This window comes from Pantherophis guttatus, chromosome 1 (assembly GCF_059756535.1).
Source record: "Pantherophis guttatus breed Tessera chromosome 1, ASM5975653v1, whole genome shotgun sequence".
Lineage (NCBI taxonomy): Eukaryota > Metazoa > Chordata > Lepidosauria > Squamata > Colubridae > Pantherophis > Pantherophis guttatus.
In genome coordinates, this window is record NC_142063.1 from 288,355,510 (window position 1) to 288,367,984 (window position 12,475).

At 37.8% G+C, this 12,475-nt stretch overlaps 1 protein-coding gene across 3 annotated transcripts in view; it reads left to right on the top strand.

The window, feature by feature from the left end:
- GLP1R (glucagon like peptide 1 receptor) overlaps positions 1–8,097 on the top strand; it is a 109,474-nt gene extending 101,377 nt beyond the window's left edge. For 2 of the 3 annotated variants that reach the window (XM_034428022.3, XM_034428024.3), the window contains one exon: positions 496–8,097. In XM_034428022.3, coding sequence (XP_034283913.2) covers positions 496–666 — 171 coding nt within the window. In that variant the 3' untranslated portion in view covers positions 667–8,097. The remainder of the gene's footprint in view (positions 1–495) is intronic. The other variant, XM_034428023.2, reaches the window with a different exon arrangement.
- Positions 8,098–12,475: the final 4,378 nt, after the last annotated feature.

Sequence of the window (12,475 nt, forward strand, 5' to 3'; positions counted from 1 at the left end):
ATTTTATAAAGTCATGCTCTGTCTAAATTTACTAGAACAGCTCATTCTGCAGCAAAGAAGTTCAATAAATCTTCTATATTCTGTATTGCGTATGTGTGTGTGTGTATGCGCACACGCCATTAGTATATATCTGCTGTCATTAGTATAAAACAACCTATTTGAGATGTCTTGGAATACTCAAATTACATTAAAACCTTGCTAAAGATGCTAATTTTACACTCATATCAGATGGCCAAATATCTTCAATTTGTACAAATGCACAAAACATTTACAGGAATTGATAGGTGGTTCTACATTCTTACTGTTTCTTTTCCCTGACAATGAATTGCTGTACCAAACTCTGTTTTCCTACTGTAAAGGTCAAACATCATAATAAAGATATTTTGATTTGATTTGTTTTTATGATCTAAAATATTATATGATTTTTTAGCTCTGTAACAAAACAGCAATACTAGATCATATGTCGTTCTCTTTCCCTTTGTTTCCTTATGGAAGGTTCGGACAGAATTCCAGAAAAGCTGGGAACGATGGAGATTAGAACACTTTTATGTCCAGAGAGACAACAGTATGAAGCCACTTAAGTATCCAGCCAACAGCATTAGCAGTGGAGGTACAGTTGGAACCACAGTCTACGCTGCTACTTGTCAAGCTACTACATTCAACTAAGATGCAGAAGAAATGCCCCCTCTGACCAGAACTGTAGGAGATAAAATTGAACACCCAGCCAGACTCTTAGAGTCTTTAAAAGACTTGACCTTCTGCTGTTCATTGCTGCAGGCAGCTGAATAAGCTTTTAAAATAAAGCAGATGGCTAATATAATCAGTGCATTTGAGGGTAGACGTCACCTCCAACGTAAGTTTAAAGAGCTTTTCCCCAATTAAAACCAGAGGCCTTCAGGTGCCCAAACTCTAACAACCTGTGTTGATGCAGTTACAAAGCATGAGGTTAATAACCTATTAGAACAGGTAGACAATTTGAAGCATTGATTACATTATAAGAATGCAGCTGATTAATGCAGACAAGAAAGATCAGCGTTTGAGAAAGGTAAGGCTAACCACTGTCATGGTTAGAAAAAAGCAGTTATAGTCTGCATAATCTTCGTATACATTTCAGAGCCTTTCTTATTGATAGCATTATTAAGTGAAAAATAGCCATTTTGAGCCACTCAATCCAGAATAGAAAGTTTCTCTACATAGCAACACTTTTGTAGAGAAATATCTTCTACAGTACTTTGGCTGTAATAAGCTTTTCACAAAAGAGCATGCCCATTATAGTTAAAAAATATGGGCCAGTACTTTTTGTCATTAATGCTAATGAAAACATGTTCTCTGCAGTCCTGAGGCAGTAATGTTTAACTTTTTAAAAAAATATTTGAAATGCAAGTCCAGTAAATGCTTTTTTACAATAAGTAGCTCCAACGGCATTGGGAATGTTTACTTTCTTGCTACCTGGAAAGACCTGAACAACTCTTGTTCAAATGTCAGAAGTAATGGGATATGTTGCTTTTTGTTGCACGGTTTCAGACTTGTTAGCTTTTTTTTTTTTTTGTCTGAAGAACTACTTGGCTGTAGTATACCCTAGCCTTTTATGCCTTAGCTCTTGCATAGTCCTTCACTGCTTCAGAAAACTGCCTAAATGCTAGTATGAACCAAAGTAATTAATAGCTTATTGTCTTGTATTTTTAAGTGGATTATGTTACTGTCCCTGTAAGAATAGACAGAAATGCTATATTTTATTATGCTGAAACCTAGAAGGTATATGTGTGAAAACTGCCTCTTTGTGCTCAGATGTCTTGGTCATAAACATTCTGCACAGTATAGTTATATGTGACCATAGCTTTTTTTTCTGTCTTCTGGAAATATGATTTGAGTGAGTTGATTTTGGAGCTATAATTTCAGCACTTTGGTCAGCTCACAATCCAATAGGAGAGATAGCTGGCATTCATGCTGCCGAGAAATCTTCAGAATCTTAGTAATTAAGTGGACTCCTCAGTTGGAATGAATTAAAACTATATAAATTCCATATTCTGCTATTAGTAAATCCATTTCAAGGTGTCAATAATTCCTAAAACATTCATCAGAATAAAAAGATGGGTACTGGTGCTAATTTGAAAAACAGTTCAAACCTGAATTTGTTATGTGCCAATGTTGTTTTAATATTTTTTTTTTAAAGACAGAAAATAGATGCTATTGGATTAAAGCAGAATATGGCAAGCAGAATATGGCAATAGTAATGTTTGTAGCCATTCTGATCCTGGATTTCTTAAAGCTTAATGGATTGTTATTCATGTTTCAACCACTGTAGTGTGTAATAGGGTATGAACAGGTTATTTTTGGTGTGTGTGTGTGAGTGAGTGTGTATGACTGGTTATTCGGGTTTTCTCCCGCGTAAAATTGGAAGTGTCTTGGCGACGTTTTGATGAAGTCTCATTCGTCTCTCCATGATACACAAAGAAGGAACCCCACTTAGACCCATAGTCAGCTCCATAGGCTCACCTCTACAAAACCTAGCCAAATTTCTCGCCAAGCAACTACAGCCCTATGCTGAATCCATCATCTCACATGTAAAAAACTCATTCCAGTTCATAGAGATCATAAAGAAACAAAACTTACAGCCCAGCGACCTACTCGTGAGCTTTGATGTCATATCCCTCTTCACCCAAGTGCCAATCAAAGAAACCTTGACAGCTATCCAAAACAAATATAACCCCCCCAAGCACATCCTAGATCTGACCAATCACTGCTTATCCAACACATACTTCATCTATAATGGACAGATAGAAGGAGCACCCATGGGATCACCCCTCTCATCTGTCATTGCAAACCTCTACATGGAACACTTTGAAACCCAAGCTCTAGAAAAATCTGATCACAAACCCAAACTCTGGCTTAGATACGTAGACAACACCTTCATAATCTGGCCACACGGGAAAGAAAAACTGGACAACTTCCTTACACACCTCAACAGCCTACACCCCAAAATACAGTTCACCATGGAAACAGAAGCTAACAACCAACTTCCCTTCCTGGATGTCTTAGTCTACAAGAAATCCAATGGCTCCCTAGACCACACCATCTACCAGAAGAAAACACACACAAACCGCTATCTGCACGCACTCTCACACCACCACCCAGCACAGATCAACTCCGTAGCCAAGACATTCATCTCCAGAACAAAACACTTAGCTGACGAACAACGCCTAAAAACCAAACTATACACTCTCATTAATGTACTAACATCCAACAGATTCCAAAGAAATACGATTACCAACCTAATCCAAAAAGAAACCAACTAAAATCCAAGACAGAGAACAAGAAAACGGCAAAGCCCTCCTCCCATACATAAAAGGCACCTCAGACAGAATCAGCAAGATCCTCCACAAACATAACATCAAGACAGCATTCTGCACAAACCGAAAAATATCCACCATCTTAAGAAACCCCAAAGACAAAATTGAGTTAGAAAATCAAGGAGTATATGAAATCCCATGCACTGCCTGCCCCACCACATACATTGGACAAACCAACAGAAGAATAAGTGCACGCATTGAAGAACACAAGAACTCAGTCAGAAAAGAGGAACCAACTTCTTCCCTGGTCCAACACCTTAAAGCCACAAGACATGAAATTGACTTTTAAAAGACCAGAACTATCGCCAAAACTGAACACTTTAACAAGAGAATAATCAGAGAAGCCATCGAGATAGAAAAACACCCACACAGCATGAATAAACGAGATGATACCTCCCGCCTACCAGCCATTGGGAAACCCGCCTTTATTGACAAATGAGTCCCTAACACAAAGAATGACACCAGACCCACACTCACGAAAACCACACAGGATGTCACCACCACACATCCACGCAAAAAGCAAACCCAAACCCACACCGATGATGAGGCACGACCACAAACCAGAAGCCAGACCACAGCTGCATCATTAGCCACTTTAAACCCCTCCAATCCATACATGAAGCAAACTGACACCCACCATGAAGATGTGGCACGACCACGAACGCGAAGCCAAACAACAGCAACACAGCTGACCAGCTCAAATCCCCCTGCAACTCAGACTAACCCGAGCACAACCAAGCCCTCACCCAAACAGAACACCCCCCCATCCAATCAGAGCACAGCCAAGGCCTCAACCAATCAGAACACACCTCCACCCAATTAGAACACAGCCAAGCTCCCACCCAATCAATTCACACCCCCACTGGCAGTTAAAAGGAAGAAACAACTGCGATCACACATTGCTCCTAGAAGCACGAAGCCGAAAACACCAGCCTGAAGATGACGAATGAGACTTCGTCGAAACGTCGCCAAGACACTTCCAATTTTACGTGGGAGAAAACCCGAATAACCAAAGACCTACATACAAACACCCACAAAAACCTCAGAAAACACACACACACACACACACACACACACACACACACAGAGAGAGAGAGAGAGAGAGAGAGAGAGAGAGAGAGAGAGAGAGAGATTATGAGACAAACAAAATATAAAACAATAAAAAGAACAATACTGCAATTTAAAAACAAAAATGCATCTAAAAAACCATCCTAGAACACATAAAGCTCATAAGCACTTTCATTAACTCAGTATAACCATTGCGCTGGCTGCACCTCCCTCCTGTATTCCCATGTCTATTGGAAGAACTATTGCCTTCAATACTTTGTTGTTACTATAGTCCAATTCCACAACTGTAATTTCTAATTGCAAAACGCTTCTCTCTGAATGCTATATACAAGACATTAAAAAACTTTCCCCATGTGACAGCTATGTTAAATCTCTGTTAGAGCCCCTGTCCATGATTTGTGTGACTTACAAATAGATGAAGTCATTGGAACCATTGTGTCCAATATAACCTACTGTACTGACCACAGAAAATCTGCCTTCAAAACCTGAAGTCAGGTGGAATCTAAAGTTCCTTTGGCTTCAAAGTATGAAATGTGGAGCTGTACACTCACTTTTAGGAACAGAAACGGTAGATCCTACCAAACTCTTAGGAAAACCATCACTTCAAACACTGCAACAGTGATTGACTCAAATTTACAATGCAGCCCTATAATTGTCTGTTCAACGATAAGAATTTTTGAGGTTTGTTTCCAAGTAAACAAAAATGGAAGTGTAATTTTCAGTTATAGGTGGATACTTTATGTAACTGATTAGCCACTGACTGTTTATAATTCATGGACCTTAAAAATTGTATTTGTATATTTTTCTCCAATTATACTTTGTATAGTTCATTATACTCATTGTCAGTGATTTATAGGTAGATATAATTGCTATTTAAAACTATTATTTGTGCAATTTTTGGCAGATTTTGAAAGTGAGAGACTGTGGGGTGAAAGACTTGATTCAGTCTTATAAGTCACTATGTTTGTAGAGAAGGGTTACAATGTCACAATGCTTCTAAAGTCAGCCACAAGCTGTGATATGTAATATAGTCTGGGTTTACCACCAAGATAAACTGGTCATATTACATAGAACATTCATCCTATTTCTAGACAAGTAATTTGTCTTGTGACAGTCCTAGATATCTACCAAAATAAGTTTTATGATTAGCTGAAGTTAATTATTATAAAGCAGTTCTCCTCTATGCATTCATTAGTAATCTGCTTAAATATTGCCTTCTCATAAGTAAAATTGTGTTGTTAGTGAACTCAGTTATTTGTTTCCTCCTGTGACTAAAGTCTGTTAAATTGCTATGGGATTTAATGGCTAAAATTGGACTGCAAGGCAATCAAACTGGTCAGTCCTAGAGGAGATCAACCCTGACTGCTTTTTAGAAGGCCAGATCCTGAAGATGAAACTCAAATACTTTGGCCACCTAATGAGGAGGAAGGACTCTGCTGAATGAGGAGACTTAAGACTGGTCATCATAAAGCTACCACAGCATCACCATGTTCAAGTGATCACCATTTGCGACCATTGCTGACTTCTGACAAGCAAAATCAGTGGGGAACCAGCAAGAGGTTGCAAATGATGATCACATGACAAGTGCACCTAATAATTGTATGGGATTGATTTAATGACAGCAACTGGAACTGCCACAATCGCCATAAATCAGTATGGTCACATGACATTATGCTTTACTACTGTGTCACTTAGTGATGGAATTGCTGGTCCAAATTACTGTCATTAAGTAAGAACTACCTGTATGTGCAATTCACAACGCTATGCAATTTATGAAACTCCCATTAATCCATTGTTTTGGAGCATCAAGATAGTTATGTGTCTCAAAGATTTGACTTCTCCTGATCTTCTAAGCATATACCAGAGTTGCCCATGAAGCAAAGTGCCCCTCCAAATATTTTCTTCAATCTGAAGAAATGATCATAGATCAATGAAAAAACATGCATTGAATTGGTGACTAGCAAGTTCTGAATGAAAATGAAACATGATAGAGATTCCAATGGAAAATTGTTTATTCACTCATCTGTTTTTCTCACCATTGCAGTTAAGATCTGATCACCATTTGCAAACCCCAAATTGGGCTCTCCCAATAGATAATGCAAACCGTGTTGGCCTAGGTTAATGTAAGAGGGCTCAAGGAAAACCTGATGGAAACCTATCAGCATCAAAGCAGATTCCAAAGGAAGCCTTGTCTAGGAATTCTGTATCTGCCTAACCATATACACCTAACCTGGAGAGACCTTTTCCAAGTAATTTACATTTAGAACGAAAAATGCTTTTAAAAATGTGTAGCTCTTCTATATGGCTCAAGCATTTTCTTCTCTTGGTGTTCTGTTTTTCATTTGTTGAAGATAATTATGTGCTATTAAAACTTGTTTGTTTGTAACCTTCAGTTGTGTAAAATGGTGCATCATAGGGCAACCATTATTGAACCAAGGTACCTCAAATGGGTAAATTTACAGAATGCAGGGGCTCATTACTGCTGTGGGGATGAAATTCGGATACGTTGTGACCATTTCAGCTGTACTTCATTGCTGCTGCTTCAGTACTGCCACAATCAGCCAGGGTCACATGATCCTCATTTCCAATGCTCCCTGGCGGCTTCCAACAAGTCAATGGAGAAGCCAGCAGGGAAATTTGCATGTTGCTCAGATCTTACCTATCCACGCAATCTCCCCAGCTCCTTTGTGCTTATGCAGTGCCAACACTTGTGTATCCCAAGTGTCCTCCCCAACCCAGGACACCTCTTGTGCTCTCTTCCTGACCCATGCCACATTCATATACCCTTGCACATATTCCCAACCCACGCTGCAATTCTGTGCATCCTCCACAGCACCTCTTGTGCATCCTTCCTAATCCTTCTGCACCCATGCGCCCTGACTTACACTGCACCTCCTCATTCCCTTCCCCACTCAGCAGCATTCACTTACCTGCCTGCTGGTCCTGGACTTGCAACTTCCTGCTGGATTCCTCACTGAATTTCTCCCTGCAAGCTTCCCAGAAGCAAAATAAATAGGGAAGCCACAGGAATGTTAAGAAGGAAGGAAGGTTTTCTGACACTTCCTGCCAGTATCCCAGAAACTCAATGGGGAAGCCAACAAGAAGTTGGAAGTCATTCCACTTCTTTTTTGCCTGCTAGTATTATTCTGTTTCTCTGTTTCAGTAAGGAAATATCTTTGAAATGATGACCAAAAGTGATCCACAGGCTGCCTAGTACCCTCTAAATGTGGCTAGTAACTCTTCCAAGAACTTAATTTAGCTGTGGGGGGGGGGGAGGGGGTGGCAAGATTTTCTTTTATTTCTCCTTTGAAGTTGTAGAAATATTGAGAAGTGAGATATATGTTTGCGATTGCAAGCAATCTATTTAAAATATTCCTCACCAGATTAGCGTAGATGGGTATAAGAAAGGGAATATATGCATCAATCTGCATCCAAAATGTCTTTGTTTCAGAATATGTACTGTATTGTATGAGTGCTTGTTTATATGCATTGAACAGCTAAAGGCACCAGCAACCTGTTTACTCACTGTGACTCTATTTCAAGGTATATGGATAGTAAAGTTGCATTTGATAGTTATACATACAAATACTTCAGCTTCTGAGGTATGGAACTAAGTACTTGCTTGTACTGTAAATGGACCTAAAGATATATTCAGGATTAATAAAAATGAGTGAATGCCTTGTTTTTGTTATTATTGCTCTGACTCATGTTTAGAAAGTGTTCAATATTGCATGTACTTTAAAATTTTAAAAAATACTTATAAAATATTCTGAAAAATTAGTCCCATTCACACGTGTTCTGTCTGTCTCTTTTCCTTGGGATGGAGGGGGTACTTTGTACTTGAGATTTCAAACTGTCCATATAACTGTTTTCAGCTAAGCAGTATAAAAATCATTTTTTTAAAAAACGGTAAAGAAATAATGTGTAAAACATCAAGCGTTGAATCCAGCTACTGAGTTAAATAAATGGTTTGAATAAATGTCCAAAAATTTAGGATAGTAGTTTTATGCTATGAGGTTGGCAGGATTAACCTTACATGTTATAGTAAAATGTCAGAAGTCAGGTAATCAGCAATACTATTAGGCTTCTTGCCATACCCTATTTACCTTACTTTTTTACCCATTAGAAGTTAGTATCCATTTCTCATAGATGCTGCTAAAGACAGCTCCCTGTGCTTTTCATGCTGGCCCACTTCTGTAAAATTAAATATAATTTTAGTCTTCTTATTAGCTGACACCTTACTTTGTTATTGCTTTGTTATTAACAAATATAATTCCTCTTCTGTACTTTCAAAAGAAACACATATAATCCAGTGTAAATACTTAGAAGCATTAGTAATTCAACAAGAAAATTAATATTTTAAACCTGCAATTTTAATGCCAGATTATAATTTTGGCCACTGAATATTAAAAGTAGATCATCCATATTTACCTCTGAATTTGGATAATTGTTTCATAGGATTACATTTAAATTTGACTTAATCAGGTCTCAAATCTAATGATTTAAATTACTGCAGCAACTCGTATTCAATATTTAATTCTCTGGCTTTCCATAAGCAACTCCTGATATACAGATTTTTTTTTTTTGGTTTACAAACATATAGACCACTGCTACACATCTCATTTGCTGCATCAAATGTACCATAATTTCTTCTGAAGATACTATTGCCTATTTGTAGGCTACTTAAGCTTTTAACATTAATATGGTGACATTGTCAATTATACCAATGAAAAGCACCATATCTGCTCTTTTATAAGATTTTTTTTCTGTTTTTTTTTTATTGCTGTAATTTAAATAACAAGTAAATTATGTCAGAATATTTTGAGGGGTTTGTTAAAAATAGGATATTTAACTCAAAATGTTCAAATCCGAGAACATTAATGAATTCTAAATCAAACCTGTAAATCCACCCAAAATATAAACTAAGGGTTGTATTATGTCATGCAAACCTTTCCATAGATAATAGCTCTGATTATTCTTCCTCTTAACATTGGATTTATATTTAAAAAGGAGCTTAACAAGCAGAAATAAAATGGAGTTTTTCTAAAGGGCTATTGTTCGTCAAAAGAAAGCTGCTATTTCGGACTGATTTTGTTGATGAACTAAATGTTCTCATCAGAACAGAAAAAAGCAAGTACTGTGCTATCAAATTTAATATACTTGTAAGTGGAAAGTTGCCATGGAAACTCAATACAGTCATAATGGACTTCAGAAAATGATTAATTTCTAGATCCGATTGACTAATTTGTATTAGGAAATCATATTTATGCTACCAAGAGTTTTTGAAGAATTCAAATAAGAAATATGCTCTAATGAGGATGAAAGAATGGCTTCTGTATCAGATTGGAAAGGGAATCAATGCAAAATCATTTGTTAAAGCAATCAAGCACTGAGTAAACTGAGGCAAAATAGATTTTCACTTATCAAGCAAATAGAAGGATAGAAAGTGCAGCTACCGTAATTACTAAGTTCTGTCAAAGTTTTAACCAACAGATATTATTCTGCTTATAAGAAAAAATAGAGAAATTATATAAATGCAATAAAATTATACAAGAAATGGTCAAGGAGCTAGGAAAAAACAATTTGGGTCTGCAGTGCAATTCATAGAACTGCAAATGGAAGAGAGATTGGGAAACAAAGAAATACTTCACACACTACACAATCAAATAATAGAATTTATGACACAAGAAGTGATGAGTGAATGAGTAAACTGAGGTGACTGAACAAATTCGGAACAAATAGTGAAATGGCTACACTGCCACCTCCTGTAGTATTTGATTTGATTGGACTGGACGACTGTCACCCTGCCATTCTGCCCCAGTGAATACTGAAGGTAACCGATAAAATTGAAAACAGAAAACAAAAAAATGTAAAAGTATAAATTAACAGAGAGTACTAAATGGGCAATTAAAAGCCTGGCAAAGTATCGTATTTTTCGGAGTATAAGACACACCTACCTTTTTTGGTGAGGAAAAGAAGAAGAAGAAATCTCCCTCTGCCTCTGAGCAATTTTGCCTCGTTGCAGCAAACAGCCTGCTTTACTTTCATTTTCGTTTTCAGCATAGCTTGATTAGCACAAGGAAAAAAAATCTGCTCCAGCAATTTACCTCTTTGCAGCAAGCAGCAGAGTCCTGTGTAAAGCAGCTGAGAGCCGGAAAGCCGATCCAATCAACTTGTGCTAATTAGGCTGTGCTGAAGCTGAAAGGAGCTGTTTTTTCTTGCTGTTTGCTTGCAAGGAGGTAACTGCTATGAGACATAGGCCAAAGGGTGGGGGCCAGTGGGTGGGCGGGGCTACATTCGATGTATAAGACACACCTAAATTTTCACCCTCTTTTAGAGGGGGGGGGAAGGTGTGTCTTATACTCCGAAAAATATCAATGTATTTGATCCCTATTCTCAGGTGTTTAGACAATATGTACACTAAAAGTCTATACAGACTCAAAAAAATGTGAGAAAAGGAGACAAACACAACCTCAAACACTGCATATTCTTGGGGTGGCGTGGGGGAGTTTAGGATGTTATTGGTCAATCTTAACACTTGTTACTAGTAAGCAACTAATAACCAGTGCAGATTTTTTTTTAGTATTGCTACTGTATGATCCTGTACCCCACAGCAGATAGCAGCTTAAAGGCCCCTGATTTTGAACTGAACAGCAAGGTTGCTTATCTGTTTCTCAAGATTTATATTTACAAGTCTACAAAGAAAACTGGTGTTGCATTTTATTACTAAGTATTTATCTAAATTAAGAGTGGTTATAGTAGTTAATAAGGGCCCGAGACTAAAAAACCGGACACCATGAGTTCCTATCCTGCCTTAGGTTAAAAAAACAACAACAGCTGGGTGACTTGGGCCACTCACTTTCTATCAACCTCGAAAGGAGGAAATGGCAAACCACTTCTGAAATCTTGCCAAGAAAACTGCATGGCCTTATCCATATAGTCACCAGGAATCATGACAGATTCAAAGGCACAAACAAATCCAAATTCTAGGTAGTTCTTGACAATGGTAATTGGGACCGGAAATTATATCACTAAGCAATGCAATCATAAAGAGCATCCACGTTGCTTAGCAACGGCAATCCCTGCAGTCCAGGTTGCTGCCATTAACTGAACCCCATGGTCCTTATGTGAGGCAATTTCCTGCCAGCTTCTCAATCAGTGGAGAAGCCAGCAAGAACATGTAAGTCCCAGGCCAGCAAGCAGGTAAAAGTCTGCTGCTAGGTAGTGAAGGGAACAAGGAGGTGAGTAGAGAAGCCAGAAGGGAAGTTTGCAAAATCACAACACAAATTCCCAGAGCACTGAGCAACCAGCTGTGTCCAATCACAATCACATGATTGTGAGGTTGCTGGGATGGACAGAACTTTGAGGACCAGTGATTCATTCAGCAGGGTCAGAACTTTGATCACTGAACAAATAGTCATAGGTACAGGACTATCTGTAAACTGATCCACATTCATTTGATATATTTAAGGCATAGACTGCTTATGTGTGAAAAGGATGCTTATACCACTTACGAAAAGAATGCCTTTAGAATTGGGAATCTCAATAGCCTTAGAGAAAAAAGTTTGGTCATGTATAGCTACTGATTAGAATAACATTAAATGTCAGAACTACACACTTGGTTTTGGTTAAGTTTGCTGAATTTCAAAATTAATCTAGGCTGAATGAAAATTATACACGATATGCAAAGGTCTATATCCTATCAACGAGACAAGTACAAATGAAGAATTTCTATATTGGGCTGCTACCCTATTGTTGTCAAATATAGGCAACATTCAGATTAAATCAGAAACCAGTTTCCTTTGCAAAGATCAATATGTAAAATATTGTTACTTCTTACTTATTTCAAAAGATACTATAATTAGATGGCAAAACACTAATATAAATGTGAAGTAAACCTACTGAAATCATGGGGTTCATAATTTGTGAACTAGTCTGGATTAAACCCTCTTCTTCTAAGTCAAAGAAAGTGTGTTGAATACTCTTAAACTGCTTCGTGAGAAAATGGAGCAGGCAACGTTTTTGCAATTTTTGGGTTCTCCAATACACTAACAGCT